Here is a 22034-nt window from a genome sequence, read left to right as displayed (position 1 = left end):
ATTTTTAAGTTCGCATTGGTCCGCCACGAGTGTCTCGTGATAATAGAAGACTAGCGTTTTGTAGATCTATTCGAACGGAGCGTTTTGCCGAGTTCAAAATATGTACGCTTTCGGTAGTAACGTGTGAGCACAAGTACATGATTTTTTCAACCACCTTGATTTCGTTACCACCGATACAAACTCGTGGTGTGTGGTATATGCTATCCTCTCCTGAGCCTCTTCCTATCATGTACTTCGTCTTCAACGTGTTGACAACTAGTCCGGTCCTCTAAGCTTCCCTTCCCTTCAGTCTGATGAAGGCTTCCTCCGTCTTCTCAATGTTACGTGTCATAATATCTATGTCGTCGCAAACCCAAATAGCTGAACGGACTTCGCGAAAATCGTACCACTCGCGTCTATCCTTGCTCCTCGTATTACCCCAGCGTATCACCATGTAGATCGCCACGTTGTTCGTATGCCGGAAGAACGTCAAGTGAAGATAATATTTAGTAGAGAACCCGGACGAGGCCGTAGGCTTCGTGGAAGGCCAAGTACACGATGGCTTTTTGCAGTTGAAGAGGTATTGAGGGCGCTCAACGTTCAGGGAGACTGGAAGCGATTGGTCCATGATCTAGTCCATTGGAGAAGGATACTCCATTCGGCGTAGGTTCATCGAAGGGCTACTACAGCCCATCAAGTAAGTATCGCCATGTAGATGAGCACCGGTCTGTACATTGCTTCCGTTCCTACCTAAGCGTTCATGTTGCCGATGACGATTTTGACGTCTCGTATCATATTGCATGTTTGCTTAAACTATATGCACAGAAAGCCATTTTCTCGTCGTCGGGTCGCTCTTCGTGTGAGCAGTGCACATTAATGATGCTGTAGTTGAAGAATCAGCCTTTGATCTTCAGTTTACAAATCCTCGCGTTATTGGCTGCCATTCAGTAACGCGTTGACAATATCATCGATTCATCAATATAAGATGCCCATTTTGAATTTCTATTTCATAAACAAGACATCCATCTTTGGAATGGTGTGATTTCCGCTCCTATCGAACTGTTCGATAGATACACTCTACAAAAGTTTGGGTTCACCCACTATATGGGGAACCGATCATAAGTTTGAGGTCACTCTCCTGATATGCGCTTTAGTTTAATTTTAGCAGAATACTGTTTGAAGTACATGCGTCAGCTCAAAACTGACCTCAGATTAAATACATATCGAAGAAAATGAGTCTCCAAATAAAACGTCAAAAACGACGTTTCAGCTAAAATTGAATTAAAACACACACACTCAGTTTTTATTTCTGCAGCTCGGCAAAAATCCTACCTAGCAAAATAAATAACTGATATTCCGGCAAAAATAGCGTATGTTAGCTGATTTTCGGCAAATTATTTGCTGATTATCAGTAATTTTGACAGAAATCTCGGCAAAAAACATGTTTACTGGGGCACGGCTGTGCGATTCTCGGTAAAAGTTCAACATTTTGCTGAGATCCTGGTAAAAAAATTAAGTGTGCATATCACGAGAGTGACCTCAAACTTATGATTAGTTCATCATATAGTTGTTGAACCCAAACTTTTGGCTTATGCACCCAACTCTAAACTTTCGATAGTATCCAAAAATACATAACTAACAAATACTGGCGGAAAACTACGTCGCATCTATGATAAATTAAACGAAGACCCTGGTTTTCAAATCATGAAATACAACTTTGGGGCTCCCGTTTTGGATTAATGGCATTAGAAATATACAATTCAGTTGGAAAGTTTTCTAGAATCTGTACAGTGTACACCCAACCAGAGAATTCATGATTTTATGACAATATGTACTGAGCTAACAATATTCGAAATCGGATGTACGAGGGCAAAAATACGGCCAAAAACTTTTCCTTATTTTTTCGAGGGTGAACCCAAACTTTCGACCGGGAGTGTATAAGTAGATATTGGGAGCTTTCTCTAAGGGTCCAAAATCGAACATAAACCCTATAATGGATTTTTTGTTTTTTGCAATTCCTGATGATATAACCTGGTTTACAGTTCGTGTTTGACTGATAAATCGGTTTATTTTACATACCAAGGAAATGGATATTTTTTGGGTGCTATAATGAAAAACCAACATCATGTTACATGACTAAATTTTGCTGAATTACCATGGGTGAGTGTTCAATAGGGTGGCTCAAATTAGTATGGAAAAACCTTTTTTCAATTTTTTCGATGGGCCGCCCTCTTATTCAGTTCTATTTAATGCCCTGATGCTCTGGACAGAGTCTGGACAGAATTTCAGCCAAATTGGTCAACGTTTGGGCGGTGCTAAACTCGATGGAAGTACATGTGTGTGTGTGTGTGTGTGTGTGTGTGTCCAAACTAACCCCCACTGTCTGGCAGTGATGTTATGGAAGAAAGCTGTCTGTTTTACGTTTTTTACAGTCAGATTTAATCCGGGAGTTAGAAAGTGCTAGCTCTATTGCAGCTCCAGTGACCCGTTTCAGACTGCCTGGTATTTCATGACCAGTCCGAGGTCACTTTTGCTTACAATAAGCCCCGCCTGTTTATGCTACCATTATCAAATGGATAATGGATCCATAAACAAACTTCCGGATTCTGTAATCCAGCGCGTATTTAGTTTGAAAATTACAATCATGAAACACCTTATTATTTTTCACATTGGAATAGTAGTTAATCCATATTGGAACAATCTCACCAAATTTATCCGCTTTTGTAAAATTGTGCATCTACGGTGAACAATTAGCTGGCTCTGGATCTGTATTACATGCTTGATCCGTGTTGCGCCTGCGGCTCCTGATTTTATAAGCAGGAATCATCACACACACATTCCACTAAAGCAGCATACCACAATCAATAAGGCACATTCTTCAAATCTATTTTTTATTTATAATAACATGAACAATCGTAAAACATCACTCGTATACTAATTGGCGTTTATGAAAAATTTCTAAGAGTCTCCATCAGCCAAAATAGAAATAAAATCGAGCGGTGAAAATTGTTGACATCCGACGCGCGCGGCTTACTACGATCCTCCTCTTCGGTGCTAAACTCGATGGAAGTACATATGCAAAAATGTATGCAGAAACATCCAAAAACAGTGATTTGAAGTTAGACGGCACAATTTACAATGAAGAACTATGATACCCATTCAGATCTTGAAGAATTTAAAACAGCATGTTATGCTGAAAACCGCGAAAAGATTAGTGTTTGCTCGATGAAGTTATTAGCATTTCTATGGTTCGAGCAAATTTCGCTTCTTTTACCTTTGAAATATCTTTGCCCAATGAACTCTAATCTTCTCGCGGTTTTCAACATAACATTCTGTATTTAATTTTACGAGAAGTGAATGAGTATCATAGTTCTTCATCGTGAATTGTACCGTCCAACTGCAGATAGCGGGCTTGGTAGTCATATGGCTACTGCTTCTGCCTCATACGCAGGAGGTCGTGGGTTCAATCCCAGGTCCGTTCCATTCTCCTACTTTGTATCTTTCTCTTTATTTCTCATGTTCTAGCAATCGCTAGAACTGGAAATGGACTTCCATACCGTTTCCATTATTATTCCTATACCTTCAACTTGAGTATTCTATCAGTAATCTGCTAGAATTGGAAATGAACTATAGAGCTCGTTTCCAACATCCAATTAGAAATCCCATCAGTTACCTTCTCCTATCTATCACATTGGCAGCTCGTTAACCAAGACGGACCTCTGCCTCTCCAACCTAACCCAGAAATTCCAACAAATTCCGCATGAACTCGTGGCAAGTGCAGAGGTATATTCGGCTTGCAGTGGGCGAGTGATTGCATCATCATTTCCTCACCCTTCCCTACATTGACTTGCATTCTGACGTGGCAGGCGCCAGTATGACCTAACAAATGAGATCACCAGTACTTGTACATTGAAGATGTGTGCTAGTCCCAAGCAAACATCTGTTGGTTCCCTGTGCAAGAACAGCTGATCTGGTCATAATGGAGTAGCAACTACGAGCAGTCAATCTAGCTCTAGCTCAAGCTCAAGTGAATTGTACCGTCCAACTGCAGATTACTGTTTTTCGATGTTTCTGCATACATTTTCCAATATAAATTTCCAACAAGTTTAGCACCGCCCAAACGTTGACTGATTTGGCTGAAATTTTGTCCAGAGCATCAGGACATCATATAGAACCGAATAAAATCGAATAAAAAATTTGAAAAAGTGTTTTTTGAGCTACCTTAAGTGTTCAAATAGTGTAATAAATAAAATAGGTTGATGAACATGAAATCAAAAATCTCCAAAGGCAAGTTCATCTATCGTCGAGCTATGCAATTTGGCACGATAATATTAACGCATTTGCCCAAAAGTACACGCGGTGCACCCCAGAGGAAACGACGCACCGCACTTTCTGCTGCCCGTATACTCGATTCTTATGGGGAGATAACATTGCGGCGTTTCCTAGGGTGCGGTTGTTCCTTTCGAATGGGAAACGCCGCGTGGAATCTTGTGCAAATGCGCTTTTGGAAACATTACAAAAGCCGCGCGGTGTATCGTATTGACAGCACCCTACAATGTGAAATCTGTTTCTCTGCAGCAACATGATTTATTGGAAAGAATGGTAATGTGAAGTGAATTGTACTGTATCCTTTTGGTACAAGAGTATTATATTAAGCCCATTATTCTAGTTGCACAAACTACTATTATGCAACTCGTTTGAGTTGCATAATGGTCATTAAAGCACCCATTTCGTTTGTATGGAAAAAACAGCCGTTTTATTACTTAATGACGAACTGTCAACCAGATGGCTTATATTATGATCAGGAATTGCAAAAAATGGTCATTAAAACACCCATTTCGTTGGTATGGAAAAAACAGCCGTTTTATTACTCAATGACGAACTGTGAACCAGATGGCTGATATTATGATCAGGAATTGCAAAAAATATGTATTTTTATCGATTGATCGAAAAACAAATTGAAATCAATCCTTATTATTGTCTACTTATGTCAATGAAACCCAAAATGGTGCTGTTAATCTGTACAGTTTCTAGTTTAAAGTGTCATACGTCATTATCAACACCACTTTAATAATGAATAAACCTTCAAGTCAAAATGTAGGTATAGAAGCTGGTGTGGAACTGCGAAACGAGCCGACTGTCCAACTGGCATGTTTTTATTTCACCCTTGTTTATCAAGTGCGAGGGGATTATGGAAATGAAATTGTGAGAAGCTATCCCACGCATTAAAAAACCAGTTTGCACAATTAGGTAGTTTTGCCTGATTGTTTATTATGTCGTCTATGATTTGTGTGCTCTCGTTCGCTATAGCCCACCGAAAGGTTCCTAATCTACCTGAGGCTGATGAAGTTGAAGATGCGGAGACACAGGGAATAATTCTTTACACCTACGTGGTAGCTAGCCACAACATGCTACCTATGTAGAAATATTTCCTGCACCAATCCGCCATTTCCTGCACCATTAAGCCATAGTTATATAACACAACTACTTGTAAGTGACATTTTTTGAATTTACCAAAAAATAAGACTACTTGTAAAAGTATGATTGTGTGCTTGGCGATTTGTTCACAACGAGTGGAAATAAAGCTATCCATGAATAGCTATAGAAATGCATGTAGAACACTAAAATGAAAAGCTGTCAAAAATCTAGTTGAAATAAACAAAATTAGTATGACCTCATGCACAACTTTTAAAAATGTAGATCTATCGTTAGTGTTACAATTCAACCAACCATGCCACCCAAACCGTGTACAGCTTTTACCTTGTCAAGCTTATTGAATTACAAAGCAATCACGAGTAAGTAAAGATTTTAGTTCCGGCAATTTGTTATCAAGCAACAATTTCGTGATGGCAAGATGTTTGATGTGCCCACGTTTCGCCCTCATCTAACGAGGGCTTTTAGCGCTACGAGCGATAACCGCGAGAAGTGCGAAGCTATATAATGAATGAATCATAATTAGATGTGCCTTGCTAACGTTTTTCTCTTCACCTGTTTTCTCTACTTACAGCTATTCATCATCGAGCGGCAAGTGTTCGACTTCCTCGGATACATGTGGGCACCGATACTGGTGAACTTCTTTCATATAATATTTGTGATATTTGGATTTTTTGGTGCCTATCAATATCGTCCAAAGTATTTAGTAACGGTAAGTAGAAAAAATCGTTTCTTAGGTTCTTTAATATTTAGATCAAAATAAGTAAAATAAAATCTGACCGTATTTACCAAGCTACTTGTGAAAATTGATTCACACCATTCAATATTCCACATGCCACATAAGCTCAAAATACCTGAGGATCTTACATAAATTCGTGTGAAACGGTGCATCTGGTCCACCTCGAATAATCGCTCTGTTTGAATTAATAATTCCCAGACGATGCCCTTTATAGCCTACCTATCTATTTAGTAAGAGTATTTTTTATTACAAGTAGCCATGAAGATTGCAGCTCATGAAGCAAGTACCCCGACTATAGACGTGCCCGCGTTTATAGCTGAGCACTGTGGGCGGTTACAATTTACTTTTTTATGAGTATTCAACCTCCGGTAGTCTTCTATGACGTTTACTAAGAACTCCAACAATGTGAGAATTGTTCCACACGATTGCGGAAAATAAACGTTTTTGAAAGGTGGTAGCACCGGTAAATGGTTGTGAGTGAGATGCTATGTTTCACCCGGCAGAAGCTGATATATTGTGGGTATTGTAGGCATATGTTGATGTTCGATCGTGGAAATACTCTAACCAATTCGAGATGAGCCAACCGTGGCCTAAAAGTCTTGCTAATAAAGACGTTTGACAACTATATAAAACATAGAAGCGCATTCTTTTTCTTATTGACATTACATCCCCACACTGGGACAGAGCCGCCTCGCAGCTTAGTGTTCATTAAGCATTGCCACAGTTATTAACTGCGAGGTTTCTAAGCCAGGTTACCATTTTTGCATTCGTATATCATGAGGCTAACACGATGATACTTTTATGCCCAGGGAAGTCGAGACAATTTGCAATCCGAAAATTGCCTAGACCGGAACCGGGAATCGAACCCAGGCACCCTCAGCATGGTCTTGCTTTGTAGCCGCGCGTCTTACCACATGGCTAAGGAGAGCCCCTAAATAAGCGCATTATAATTGTTCAAAACAGCTCGTTGAAGAGATAATAATTAAAATTTAGAACACATCATCATTTTAAAATTCTAATTCAATTTTATTGCAGAAAATCCTTTCAATTCTGCATTATTCATATGATAAAGCCTGTCCACGTTGAATTTCGGACACATAGGTAATGTTCAATTGATTTGTTGTCATTTTATCAATTTGAGCGTGTTTAAAACATGCAAAAAGCAGCACATAAAGCAGAAAGATTCAGTTGTCATGTAAATTGTTCGTCTCAGTGGTTTGTGAAAATTTTCAAAAATCGCTTTATCAGATGGGTGTCCGAAATTTAACGTGGACAGGCTTTATCTGTTTACGAAGCTTTCATTTTTGTATAAGAATGTAGCAGACTTCTGTATAATTTCTTACAAAAATGTAAGAATATGCGATAGCGGAAATTGTTTCTGCACAATTTAAAACCCTCAGATCTGAAGATGTTTCATTGAATTATATGACGAACTATTCATTTGACTACTCAATTAGGGAAATATACATATGTGGTGTTCAATCTAAATCTTACACATGTTGGGCATATGGGGGCAGCAGGGACCATGTCCAAGGGCTTGACGACCCCTCCCCAGCTGTCTGTGAGTCAGGGAGAACTGCCTAGGGCGTGGTGGGATTTAGCAGTGGGCTCTGCTAAAATCCCTCCCAAAAAACCACAAGTGCCCGTAAGCAGACTCTATCAAAGCGATTGTGTGCCGCTTCAAAAGCACAAGCCCAGGGAGTGCCATTGGCATGGGGAGTGTTCCTACTTCGGTAGGGTAGCGCGTGAGCTGCTTCGGCAGGGAGTGAGTGATCTGTTTGTGCTGAGGCAGGAGTGTCATAGCGTGTCGCCGCTATTGTCACCTCGAAGCGCAGCAGAAGTCTGAGTATGGACTGCACATGCTGAGGTAGGAGTGTCGTAGCGTAGTATCGTTGATTGGTCCCTACATACCGCTATCGACACCTCGAGGCATGACAGTGGAGTGTTAGAGTGAGTACCCGAATAAGGGTCACATGGAACGAATGGTCTTTGGAGAAGCTGCTTCGGCGGCAGGGTAGCAGTGGGTTGTACTCACACACCTACAGTTGTGCACATGTGGTGCATGGGGAGTGTCCCTGCTTCGGCAGGGTAGCGTGTGGTCTGCTTCGGCAGTGGTGTGATTGATCTGCTCGTGCTGAAGCAGGAGTGTCGTAGCGTAATATCTGTAGGCCCAGGCAGTTACCGCTATTGACACCTCGAGGCATGGCAGCGGAGCGCCTGGGAGAGCATCCAAGTAAGACTCAAATGGTGTGAATGGTGTGTGAGCACCCAAATCAGTCTCGCATGGGACGGGTGCCTGTGTGAGCGATAATGAGCGAGTACGTTTAGTACAGCCATCCCCCAGAAGTAGTACTGGGAGGTAGTTCCTGGGGGAAACGATGGTGGAGCCCAAGGGAGTTTAGTCGGTATTACCGGTATGGTCGAGTCCGACACTCCAGTACACTTCCGTGTGGTAGTTTGGCAACTTCAATGCACGTGTACTGGGTTAGTGTGTAAATGCATTCTCCCTTGTAGAAAAAAAAACATGTTGGGCATATGCAAGATCGAGCTTTCAAGCATAGTTATTTTATTTCCACTCCGGGTGGTCAATACCCGGAAGTTAGACAAAAACCTTTGATTGAAGTGTAACATGTAGCTGATTTCTAGCTTGAAAATTGCAGAAAACATCGCTGAGACAAGCTGTAAAATATGTTTTCACAGAAATTCAAGGAATTACTCCTAGAACGCTTTCGGAAATTGCTACTCGTATTCCTTTTGATATTTCAATTTGATTTATTTTTAGAATTTCTTTTCAAACTTTAAATTAAGGTTTCTTCTCCTTGATTTTTTTCCTAGAATTTCACCACTCTTTTAGGAATTTTTTCGAGTATTTCTCCATTTGCCTGATTTTTTTCCAGAATATTTCCCAAGGGTTTAAACCAGAAATTTATTCAAAAAGTTTTTCAGGATTTCCTTCATGAAATCTTTCAGAAACTCTTTCGGATATCCCCAAAAAATCCATTCCTGGAAAATTGTTGCTGGAGAAAACCTTAAGGAATATCTGGAGGAATTTCAAAACGAATTTCCGGAGGAAACAGACAAAGCTGAATTGAAACCAGGATGCATCTTGATTGAAACTTATAGCTCCCGCGAGACACGACTTTGCTATCATAGGAAAGCGATACGTGGGAAAGCCGCTCTTCTTTGGTATATGATTTCTCAATATGGCTTGCTGACGTTTAATCATCTTTCTCTTGCAAGCGTGCAGAAAAGATAGGATTTGTTTTCATCGGGAAACGCGTGCACACACTGATAGGGCGGGGCTAATGGTAATACGTTACTGGATATTAGGAAGCTGCATTGTCGCGCGCTCGATATTTTACATATTTGCAACATGTCCTGCCCATCGTACCCTTCCGGCTTTAGCTACCTCCTGGATACTGGGTTCTCCGTAGAGTTGGGCGAGCTCGTGGTTCATTCTTCGCCGCCACACACCGTCTTCTTGCAAAGATGGCCCTAAGCACCCGTCTCTCGAATACTTCAAGTGCTTGCAAGTCCTCCTCGAGCATTGTCCATGTTTCATGTCCGTAGAGCAGAGCTTCCCAAACTTTTAGGTATGCGACCCACCTAGCAAAATTCTATATGTCTCGCGACCCACCTATGAAAAAATGCATTTTATCAAGTAGTATTAAGCATTAATTGAATTAGAATGTCATCTGTTTCGGCAAGTTTCACAAAAATATTCACGTTTCCTTCATGTACAAATGCAAAAAATGTCAAACATGATATTGTTTGTCAAAATGTTTTTATTTTACTTCATTAAGGGGACAGCGTTTAGGTATAAATGTTTTCTAAAATAGCGTGGTGATGAATATTTAAAATAAAATGCGGTTTGAACTTGAAATTATGTTCCTGAAAAAAATAATCAAAAGGTTCGGCATTCGAGCTGCAATTAATATTTGTTCTACGCGACCCACCAACAATCCGCTCGCGACCCCCCTGGGGGTCGGGACCCACAGTTAGGGAAACCATGCCGTAGAGGATAACCGGTCTTATTAGCATCTTGTACATGACACATTTGGTGCGGTGGCGAATCTTTTTTTAACGGCAGTTTCTTCTGGAGCTCGTAGTAGGCCCGACTTCCACAGATGATGTGCCTTCGTATTTCACGACTAACATTGTTATCAGCCGTTAGCAAGGATCCGAGGTAGACGAATTCCTCGACCACCTCGAAGGTATCCCTGTCTATCGTAACACTGCTTCCCAGGCGGGCCCTGTCGCGCTCCGTTCCGCCTACAAGCATGTACTTTGTCTTTGACGCATTCACCACCAGTCCAACTTTTGTTGCTTCACGTTTCAGGCGGGTGTACAGTTCTCACCTTTGCAAATGTTCGGCCGACAATGTCCATGTCATCCGCGAAACAAATAAATTGACATTTTCCATAGCTCAACACGGTCTATACTGTCGTATGCCGCCTTGAAATCAACGAACAGATTAGAGTTTCCATCCCGGGACATCCCGGGACAAAAAATCCCGGGATTTAGGAAAATTCGGGATTTCCCGATTCCCGGGATATTACTTTTGAAATCCCGAAAATCCCGGGATACCCGGGACAAAAAATACGGATTCATTTCTGGTTCACAAACAGTGTAATTTTTCTTCTTACAAAAGTTATTTGTTTAGAACGCGAAACCCAACTTAGGTGATAAACTCATATCATATTTTTATACCTTCCATCAGACATGATTTTTTTCCAAGTTCGTTTATTTGGTAGGCTCAGGCAAGTATACGGAGCCAAGGTTCTTTGTGATGCACAATCGATATCATCTTATTATTAAATTAGTAAGAGAGGAACAGGCATGAAAATATCGGAGATAGTTGATAGAACACCTTCACAAAAAATATTAGATTCCCCTATACCACTCAATGGAGGGCTACTGACTGATACTTTTTCTGGCATCTACATTGCCGCTAACCGTATATGACGTGCATATCAATATGTGCTCGACTTGCGGTTAGCGGCAGTACAGCTCTCTATTAATTAAACGACAAGTATCTCCCGGGCAGAAGCCATGAACAGAATAACAAAATATGATATGGACTTGATTGATATAAGAGATAAAAGAACAGGCAACAATATCAAATATTTGCACCGAAATATCATTTAAATATCAAGATATGCTATGGATAAGAACAAATCAATGACACATGATATTGATCACTTATTACAAATAACATAACTTGATCTCCTCATGATATTTTAGTGCAAAATATTGATATTGCCGTCTGATCTTTTATCTCTTATATCAATCATGTTCATATCTCATTTTGCTATCTTATCAACACTTGATATTATTGAGATATTTTCTTCTACTCGGGCTACAGCACAAGATCAGTAACATCTATTTAGTACCTGCTTCCTACCCATCTCCCGTCTACAGCGAGGTTGTGTACACTAGCTGATATTCGCCTTGCTAATCTAATCGCGCCGCCCAACATTGAGTCAGTCTTCCCGAGCTTTTTGCCTCCAAAACAATTCTTGATCCAATTTATGTTCTTACAATCGACGTTCGTACAACAAACTTTCCAGCACATGCGCAAATACAAGAGCTCCGACCCCGATGCTCTGCCTAATTTTCCTGGTTCTTGCTGCTAACAAAACTTCGCTTGGACTCCTACTGACCACTCAGCAAGCTACCAAAAGTTCGAACCTCCCACTAAATTCTGTACGACGACTTTGACTTTCGAGCCAATGCATGATCCCACGATGCCACAAGACTTATGCGCCCGATCCATGGATCCCGGACTGCGATTACGTTTCTGTAGACAATCCATCGATCCGAAATCTTCCTGGACCATAATCTGTTCCAGGGTTGTTAATCGAACCCTTCTTCTCGGACTCGACGATCATATATTCCAAAAGAGTACTCTACCATCCGAGAAAAACGTGAATATTATTTGCTTCTTGAAGTAGTTTTTTTTTCGAAATGAACTTTATCCCTGAACATTGAATAAAATCGTTTTTAAATCAAAAAATAAGTTTTCTAGGGAAACATCGAAAAATCCCGGGATCCCGGGATTTCCCGGGATATACGAACAAGTTCATCCCGAATCCCGGGACAACGAAAATGGCCGGGAAATGGAAACTCTAGAACAGATGATGCGTTGGGACCTGGTATTCACGGCATTTTTTTAAGGATTTGCCGTACAGTAAAGATCTGGTCCGTTGTCGAGCGGCCGTCAACGAAGCCGGTTTGATAACTTCCCACGAACTCATTCACTAATGGTGACAGACGACGGAAGATGATCTGGGATATCACTTTGTAGGCGGCATTAAGGATGGTGATCGCTCGAAAGTTTTCACACTCCAGCTTGTCGCCTTTCTTGTAGATGGGGCATATAACCCCTTCCTTCCACTCCTCCGGTAGCTGTTCAGTTTCCCAGATTCTGACTATCAATTTGTGCAGACAAGTGGCTAGCTTTTCCGGACCCATCTTGATGAGCTCAGCTTCGACACCATCCTTACCAGCTGCTTTATTGGTCTTTAGCTGTTGGATGGCATCCTTAACTTCCCTCAAGGTGGGGCTGGTTGGCTTCCATCGTCCGCTGAACTGGCGTAGTCATCTCCGCTGCCTTGACTTTTACTGCCTGTACTCTTAGCGCCATTCAAATGTTCCTCGTAGTACTGCTTCCACCTTTCGATCACCACACGTTCGTCCGTCAAGATGCTACCATCCTTATCCCGGCACATTTCGGCTCGCGGCACGAAGCCTTTACGGGATGTGTTGAGCTTCTGATAGAATTTGCGTGTTTCTTGAAAACGGCACAGCTGTTCCATCTTCTCGCACTCCGCTTCTTCCAGGCGGCGTTTCTTCTCCTGAAAAAGGCGGGTCTGCTGTCTCCGCTTCCGTCTATAACGTTCCACGTTCTGCCGGGTACCTTGCAGCAGCGTGACCGCCCGGGCTGCGTCCTTCTCCTCCAGAATCTGTCTGCACTCTTCGTCGAACCAATCGTTCCGTCGACTTCGTCCCATATACCCGACGTTGTTCTCCGCTGCGTCGTTAATGGCTGCTTTGACTGTATTCCAGCAGTCCTCAAGAGGGGCCTCATCGAGCTCACCCTCTTCCGGCAACGCTGTCTCGAGATGCTGCGCGTATGCAGTGGCGACATCAGGTTGCTTCAGTCGCTCTAGGTCGTACCGCGGTGGTCGTCGGTAACGAACATTGTTGATGACGGGGGGCGCAGTGGGCGCAGTTTAACCATCACCAGATAGTGGTCAGAGTCGATGTTAGCGCCACGATATGTCCTGACGTCGATAATGTCGGAGAAGTGACGTCCATCATTCAGAACGATTGGTGATTCTGTCTGCAGTGGTGATCTCCAGGTGTACCGATACGATAGGTTGTGTTCGAAGTAGGTGCTGCGAATAGCCATGTTCTTGGAGGCGGCGAAATCAATTAGTCGTAGGCCGGTTTCGTTCGTCAGCCGGTCGTCTATAGTCGGTCTAAACTCCTCCTCGTTAAAATATCCTATGATGATTTTGACGTCGTGGCTTGGGCAGCTGTCGTACTCACGTTCCAGCTGCGCGTAGAATGCGTCCTTATCATCATCAGTGCTTCAGGAGTGTGGGCTATGGACGTTGATAATGCTGAAGATGAAGAACCGGCCTTCGATCCTCAACCTGAACATTTTTTCATTGATCGGCCACTACCCGATCACGCGCCTTTGTATATCGACCATCACTATGAAAGCTGTTCCCAGCTCGTGTGTGTTGCCGCAGCTCTGGTAGATGGTATGATTACCTCTAAACGTTCGCACTATTGGTCCCTTCCAACAAACCTCCTGCAGAGCTACGATGCCGAATCCACGGTCCTTGAGCACTTCGGCGAGTATGCGTGTGCTCCCGATGAAGTTGAGAGATTTGCTGTTCCACGAACCGAGTTTCCCTTTTCGTCGCAGTGGTCTTTTCGTCGCTAGTCCCTTTTCGTCGCAGTGGTCTTTGCCGATGGTTCCGGTCCGTACTCTCTTGTTGATTGTTCGTTGCGTATGTTTTTTTAAAGGCTGGCTTGCAGGGCCTGACACCAAACCCCCTAAATTTCCGGAGGACTTCCTCCTTATTTCCGGTGGACCATGGTGTACATTTCACTTAGAGTCCCTCGCTGGCACTCGGACGATGATCAGCCGCCCCTAACATGGAGAACAGACGCTGTTGTGAACCGATCCTGACATGGAGAACAGACGCTCAGTAAGATTTGCACCTCCGGAGAGGAGCAACCCCCCCCTCCTTCCCTGTCACCATACGACCATAGTTTCCACCTGGGTTGGTTACCAGATCTTCCTAAGGTTGCTCGTATCCCGACCAGCACCATGGGGAGGTAGGGATAACCCTAGCAGCACAATCTAGAACAACTTGGTTGCAGCAACTTAAATGTAACTATATTCGGTTGCATAGGGGTAACAGTAACTATTGTGCAACATGTGTGCTGCTCGGGAAGAGTTGCTGGGTAAGAGGCTAAGGACCGCGAGATGGGGTCTATTTTATTCCTTCAGGTGCGCGAAGTACCAATGGTATGCTTTACCCAGCGTTTGCCGTGCCTTCTATACATTTCATTCAACTTAAATTTTGGCGGATTTTGTGTCCCGCGATGCTCAAATATAATCCATAAATAGGAATCTCCGCGTTTACTCAGATTCTTTCAAGTGAGTAAAACACTAAGTGCATTGGATCATTTCTTAATGTTCACGAATATCCAGACAACCGATTTAGTGCAAGATTAAAGCTGTTTTATTATAATGTTTCTAATGAATCAAATCATACGTTCTCTTTCGATTTTGAAGTATGGGAGATTATTTTTCATTTTAATATTGATTTTTTTTTTTTTGAGAAGCTGCAGTTGCCTTTAAACTAAATGGCATTAATTCCTTTGATGTCATCGACATTCTCCAACCCAACGACAATCCAAAATAAAGGCAAGATCAAATCAAGCGGGCTTTGATATTTTATTTCAAACTAGCTGAATTAGTTTAAGAAGCACCACACAATCGGAAGAAGCACGTTTGTTGTACACAACATGGGCCAGCGCCAGCATACGATACCTAATATCATGTGAGTTCAGGAAGGTCAAGTTAAGCGAATCAAATTTATACCCAATAGATTAATATAAGTAATGGTTTAAACTTTTTGCTTAAGGTTCAAATGTCATACAGCAAATCGACTTCTTTTTCTTGCTGTTCGCTTCTTTTTTTTGCGGAGAGCCTACTCATTCGCTCAGATCTGATTTTGAACAAAGTACACAAACATTTCATAAGGTATCAAACTCTATATATTTCCACAAAATATTAACGTCCTTTTCAATACCTGTACAGCGCATAGATTATGGCGATATGCATAAACAACCTCAAAAATGCATCTGAGATTGATTTGATGTGCATCCTTCTCCTAATTACACAATTTTCTACATGCATTTTACATGAATGTAAAATCACGAAGCAGTTGACTACCTTCTCAAATGTTCGTCAAGATTCAATGGATTGTTTACATGACCATATGATCGGTCTTCTCTCTGTGTACATGAAAAGTGATGCCGTTTTAGCAGCACTACATTATCAACACTTGAATTATGAAAAAATAAATAACCTGCGTTGCTTATGAATGCTTGCGTTTTCACAGTTCTAGCTCACATCCAATATTTAGTGTCAATATATAGCATGAAAAGCAACATTTTCACAGATTATTGCTTGATGTTTACGTAAATATTCGAGAAAACAAGCATAATATATAGAACAAATCAACACGCAACACTGAACGATGATTTTCGAGTATCTGCAAAGTATAAGAGAGCGTGAGAGTAAATCGACGGTTTCCCCTCCTGGAAAAATATTTTTTCAACTTTGCAATATTTTCTGCAAAATGCAGTTTTTTCAAATAATATTACGAAATTCATCCAAATGAAGCATCCCACGGATGTATTGAAGTCACCACTATGTGTTGATGTAGTTTTAACACGAGAATGCTTCCCCGATTCAGCTGGGGAATGCATTTTCTCCTCGGTGGGCGGATTTTTCCTGGGGGTGGTATAAGCACGTGGCTGGTTTTCTTGTCAATGACTGGATTACGGTAATTTGGGCCTTAATTTAAGTACAAGCCTCCCGAAATCCAAAACTTAATGCACTCGCATTTTCAAGGTCACCCGGTTCAAAACGAAAGCCACGCACAACTTTTAATTTTTATTATTCCAGCTTTACTGCGTCGCCGCATGCATGGAATAATAAAAGTGACAGTTGTGTGTGGCTTCTGATTTGAATCGGGTGCCCTTGAAAATGCGACTGCATTTTTTTTTTGATCCCGGGATGCTTGTCCTTAAGTAACTGCATTCATAGATTTTTCTTCGTCGATGCTTTTTTAAATGTAGGGAATTGCGGTAGTTTTCCCACATTCTTAAAAGTTTGTTGTGATAAACATAATTGCATCTTGCATCAGAAGCAACAATCACGGTTGTAACTTCTGACTTCTGAAACAGTTGAGTATTAACGAAAAATAAAATCGATGAAAAAACGATCAATACAATTATGCCCTAAAGATTCTAAGTGCAAGAATTTATAATTTTCAAATTTGTTAATTTAATTCCACAATTTGACTTAAACTTTACGATACGTATTTCCACCAACACCGACCCGACAGCGCTAACTCACCTTATAAGCAGATGCAGCATTCCACTAAACACAATGCTGGAGAACTAAAGATAAATACATTGGCCTAGTTAAAGTCGATCAATGGCCTACTCCTTCCAAAATTGCTCAAAGAGTTTCCGGATTGTTATTGGGGGGCCTTACTAGTTAGTCCCTTGAGTTTCGAATAAAAAAAGTACTGTGTATTTACTATAAGTTGGATTCAGCGGCGCAGCCGAAATTTTTTTAATGTAATGTTCTGAATATAATGTGTCTTCTGAAACCGTTGGCTAGCTACTCTTCTTCTTCTTCTTATTGGCATTACATCCCCACACTGGGACAGAACCGCCTCGCAGCTTAGTGTTCATTAAGCACTTTCACAGTTATTAACCGCGAGGTTTCTAAGCCAGGTTACCATTTTTGCATTCGTATATCATGAGGCTAACACGATGATACTTTTATGCCCAGGGAAGTCGAAACAATTTCCAAACCAAAAATTGCCTAGACCGGCACCGGGAATCGAACCCGGCCACCCTCAGCATGGTCTTGCTTTGTAGTCGCGCGTCTTACCGCACGGCTAAGGAGGGCCTACAGCTACTCTACTAGTAGCTAAAAGCTCGATAGTTGACTTTAAAATAAGTTATTTAAATTTTCGGAAATAATATGTATCAGTTTCTTACCACACTTTTTTCTCTCTTTTTCTCGTTTCAGTACTCACTATGGAATCTTTTGTGGATAGGATGGAACGTATTTCTAATATGTTTCTATTTAAATGTAGGAGTCTTAGATAGGGTAAGTATTCAATCATCTCGTTGTACCCTATGTCACGTTATGTTCTCTTTCGTGGATCATGCACAATTAGTCGCATCTAGAGCACAAACTGCGAAAACCAGCACTTATCTAATTGACAGCATTGCTAATCTGTGTAAACGAATCTTGATAAACCCCCTACACAGCGAAAGTGTCATCTCGTTACCCTATCTTTTGTACATATATATTGGCTGGCGTCTTGCGACTTCGTGTGTGGAGAAGTGGCCATGTGACGACAGTTGGGCAATTAGCTCGCTTCTTTATTCGCAACAATTTTCTTCAGCTCATTTCATTAGTCTAGCCAATTTCCTCATGAAGTGCTCTTTCGCAAAGCGGAGATGTGTAGAAATTTCCCTTCTAGGATCGTCATTTGATTGGACTCGCAACAAAAATTTAATTAAAAGCGACTACTCTATACGTTGAAAATATGTATACTGTTCCAATTTTTATATTATGGTTAAGCACTAATTTCGATGTTTTTTCACTACCTTACATGAATGAAGAACGCAAAAAATACCATCATGAGATAGTCAAATGTTCTTGGTCTACTTGGTTTTTACTTCATTATGGTGGTGTTTAGTCTCTGTGCTTTCCCTTTCTATATTCTGGTGTAAGATACATTCATCCTTTGTCGCACCAAACCATTGAATCATCGACAAACTAGCGCAATTCGCTACAATAATAAAAAGAAAAAATCGACGAAAAGAAATCGATCAATACAGTTACGCCCCTATGAAACTAAGCGCGAGATATGGGAGTTCAAGGTAAAAAAAACGGAACAATGACCCTATTTTCACTCTAAAACATTGACAGAAAACTAACAAGTTTTATATCGATACCTCTAACATTGTATAGCGAATAATATCCATTGTTCTCGAAACATCAACTTCACAATAGCTTATTTAACTAGGTTTATTGGTTTGTTTATTTAAAAAAAATCCAGAGTTTATTATTTGAAATGAAAAACCCAGAATATACATCAACATAATAATGTTTCATTTTTTCTTGCTAGTCCAATGAAATGTATATCATTTTTGTGCTGTCGACACGACACGCCTTTTCGTTATAGCGCAATGCACCGAATTATAATGTCATTAATCTAAAGGTATGTCAAATTAAATCTGAACTAAATGAAATCTGAAAATGAAAAAAATATGCGACAAGAACGTTCGACTAGGCTGGTTATCATAATCTTGTTCATGAATTGTGGATATTATATAACCGCACAATTTATTTTAGGTTTTGAATATATGGTAAAGAACTTTGATAGCTGATCCCATATTCTCGACACCGTTTTGCATTACTGAACTATCTTTCATCATAATTATGTGTTTGCTTATATTTTTACAGTATTTGTGTCACACTAATGATACACATTTAATATATCAGAAAATGAGCTTGCCGAAAATGACAATTATTTCTTTGAAAAAAAATATTAATTAGTTTATTAATTACTGGTATTAATTTACATTAATATACTGGTAATTTTGATTCCATGCTCTAATTACGCCAACACTTTATGTATAGGATGCTCGTCGAAACCATGAGGAATTACTTCGAAAGGGTATCGTAATTGATAAAAAAATATATTTTAACTTAACTTTTGGCTCAACATTTCCGAATTTAAAAAAAATAATAAGTTATTTGATGGGATTATTTGTAAATTAACAATTACAGTTCAGTAAAAACAATCTAAGACGAATGCAGTCTATTGATCACACCACTTCTAAAATACTCACGTCTTTGTTCAGCAAAATGTTCATCCCCCTAAGGGATCATAAGGTCAAATCGTGACAATAAGATGCCGACACATGCTGAAGTGTAGCCAAACTACAAGTCCCATCGAGGCACGTATTTAATTTTGCTATATTACTAGTGAAAATTATGAACCTGGCTCAGAAAGCTGTGAAAGTTTTCTTGCTGATACCAACGTGCTACATGTCCACTACGAAATAAAAAATGGACAATGAAAGAGAAAGGTTGAATGGCCTGACCTAGACTGCATGGCATGTAGCTTGTTATATGGCATGGCAGTCAGTACCTAGTAGGTATCTGCTTATGAAATGAAAACCATCATACTAGATTTGAATCAACGAATTCATCCTGCGGAACAAATCTTCTTCTTCTAGGCATTTTTATAAAATAATTGCTTACCTCATTTGAATTTATTGCCGGCTCTCAACTCAACTCAGTGTTTTAAATAGCGAGTGACTAATAGCACTATGCTTGAAGAAATTCTATCAGACGGGCATCGAACCCACTACTTCCGAATGGATGGTACCGTGCCTATACTGTATCTGTTATATGAAAAGTATGCAACATATGTGATTTGCTTTTTTGTAATCGAGATGACTATACTGGAACATGAGTCTGCGGCATAATACATGCTTTTGCAATTCTCCGGATAACAACCAACCAAAATATACAAATGATGATAAAAAGTAATTTCACTGGCATTCGGCCAGAAAGGCGAGTCGTGTCGGAAAAGATACAATGTTTGGCTTTCCTTTTTATAACAACGTTTTCTATGCTCAAATTAAGCAATAATGGCAATATATTGTATTGCTAGAATAGGATGCTTTAATATGAGTTTTGTCTGAACTATTGTATAATGGTAATGATATTTGGAAAACACTACCTTATAATAATTTAATGATGTAATGTGAGGATACAGTGAACCATTGCCTGTATGTTCTATGATCGCAAGTCATAGTGTATCCACATAGGGTAACTGGAGGTGATATTAACCCTGGATGTTACGTTAGCTAATCACGCAATCAATTAGTTATTCAGCGATATTTTTCTTTTCTTTTGTCCAATTAAGTAGTTTTCTAAATGGACTTACTTATTTTCGTACACTAGATGAACGGAAAACAATCCCATTATTTCAGCATTTATATTAAATTCCCAATTTTCATTAGTATAGTGACACAATTAACGAAAACTTTTTTGGGCAATATTTGAAGCACTCGTTGGCAAAATACTGCTCACAATTTTCATTTGAAGCAGCACATTAAAATTGCCTGCTTTATGGTTTTAACAAACGATTTATATAAATGCACCAACCTTTCATGGGCTGAAAAACCATCCACCACCAGAGCTCAGATTCGGAAAATTTGCCGAACATAAAGTCCATTTCTCACGATTTTTTTATGTCTTATTAAATTGTGCATAGAAATAAGTTGTTCGACACGATAATATCTTCATAAATAAACTAGGCAATCCTGCCCGATGTCGCTCGGGTTTTATTTTCATTTAGTTGATGACAGATCGTAAAAGAATTACAATAGAAATAATTGTGACAGTAGGCTGAAATGAATAGTAATTACATCAAACTCTATTGTGGCTCACAATAGAATAACATTAAAGACTATTGCGTTCCACCATAAAGCCTATTGTAAATAGTAGTTTTAGATTAGAAAATATGGTTGTTATGTATCTTAACAATAAAAAAAATGATATATTCTTTACAATTTTTTGGCATTACAATTGAATTTATTGTAATTCTATTGCCGACATTTTACTGGCAATCATATTTATTGTACGTCTATTGGAATAAGATTAATGCACTTTAATTGATATGATATAAAAACAATAGAATTCAATGCTCATCAAAAAATGTATTGTATTTTTATGATATTTTATTGCAACTTGTATTTTTTATCCGGGTCTAGATCGATTTCAGTTCAAGCTTGATGGCTTTTTTCACCATGAAACCGATGCATTTTAAAAAATTTCCAACGTTTTCTCGTCAAATTGATCAACTCTTAGTATGTACAAACACAACTGATCCCAAGGCGAATCTACCTATGAACAAATCTTGCAAATCGGTCCATGCGTTCGTGAGTTATATTGCCTCAATGGAAATGCAAACTAATTTTTATATATAGAGATTATAAATTCTTTTGATATTCATTTATTCCCAACAATTCAAATTTAGAGTATAAGAGTATAAGACGGTATAATATGCCCCCCCTAAGGCAACTCCTTGATAACTTTTAACTTTTCAACGCAATTTATGCAAAGTTTGTGTTATTCGGTAGTCCAGGAAGTCGCAAATGCGTTGCCCGTGAGTAGTCATATAAAAATATTCTAGAGAACACGTAATAAAGCTTTTTTGAAAAGTCGCGAAAAAACGGATTTCAAAAAGTGCCTGGGCATTACGCCCCACCTTAACCAAATACGTTTCATAGCTCTTTATTAGTATTTTATCAATCCCATATTAAAAAGGTTAGAAGTCCTAATGTGCTTGACTTTAAAAAACCAACATAAGTCCATTTAAGCAGATTTGAATTACATTTCAATAGTTTCCATATAATTTGGAAGCAACTGCCGCAAGCTCGCCGCGCTTGTGTCCAGTTGGTCAGGGCATATCGCCCTACCTACACTGGGGCGTTTTGTCCAGTAAAACATATTCTGGAAAAA

The 22034-nt window shown here is 40.0% G+C and overlaps 1 protein-coding gene across 8 annotated transcripts in view; it reads left to right on the top strand.

Annotated features, from left to right (window-relative positions):
• Positions 1 to 22034, top strand: part of LOC134211086 (sodium/potassium-transporting ATPase subunit beta-1-interacting protein) — a 162127-nt gene that overhangs the window by 77461 nt on the left and 62632 nt on the right. For all 8 annotated transcript variants that reach the window (XM_062687691.1, XM_062687692.1, XM_062687687.1 and 5 more), the window contains 2 exons: positions 5987 to 6124; positions 17511 to 17591. In XM_062687691.1, coding sequence (XP_062543675.1) covers positions 5987 to 6124; positions 17511 to 17591 — 219 coding nt within the window. The remainder of the gene's footprint in view (positions 1 to 5986; positions 6125 to 17510; positions 17592 to 22034) is intronic.

Source organism: Armigeres subalbatus, chromosome 2 (assembly GCF_024139115.2).
Source record: "Armigeres subalbatus isolate Guangzhou_Male chromosome 2, GZ_Asu_2, whole genome shotgun sequence".
Classification (NCBI taxonomy): Eukaryota; Metazoa; Arthropoda; class Insecta; order Diptera; family Culicidae; genus Armigeres; species Armigeres subalbatus.
The sequence above is the reverse complement of the archived record's forward strand: the minus strand, read 5'-3'. Positions and strand labels throughout refer to the sequence as shown.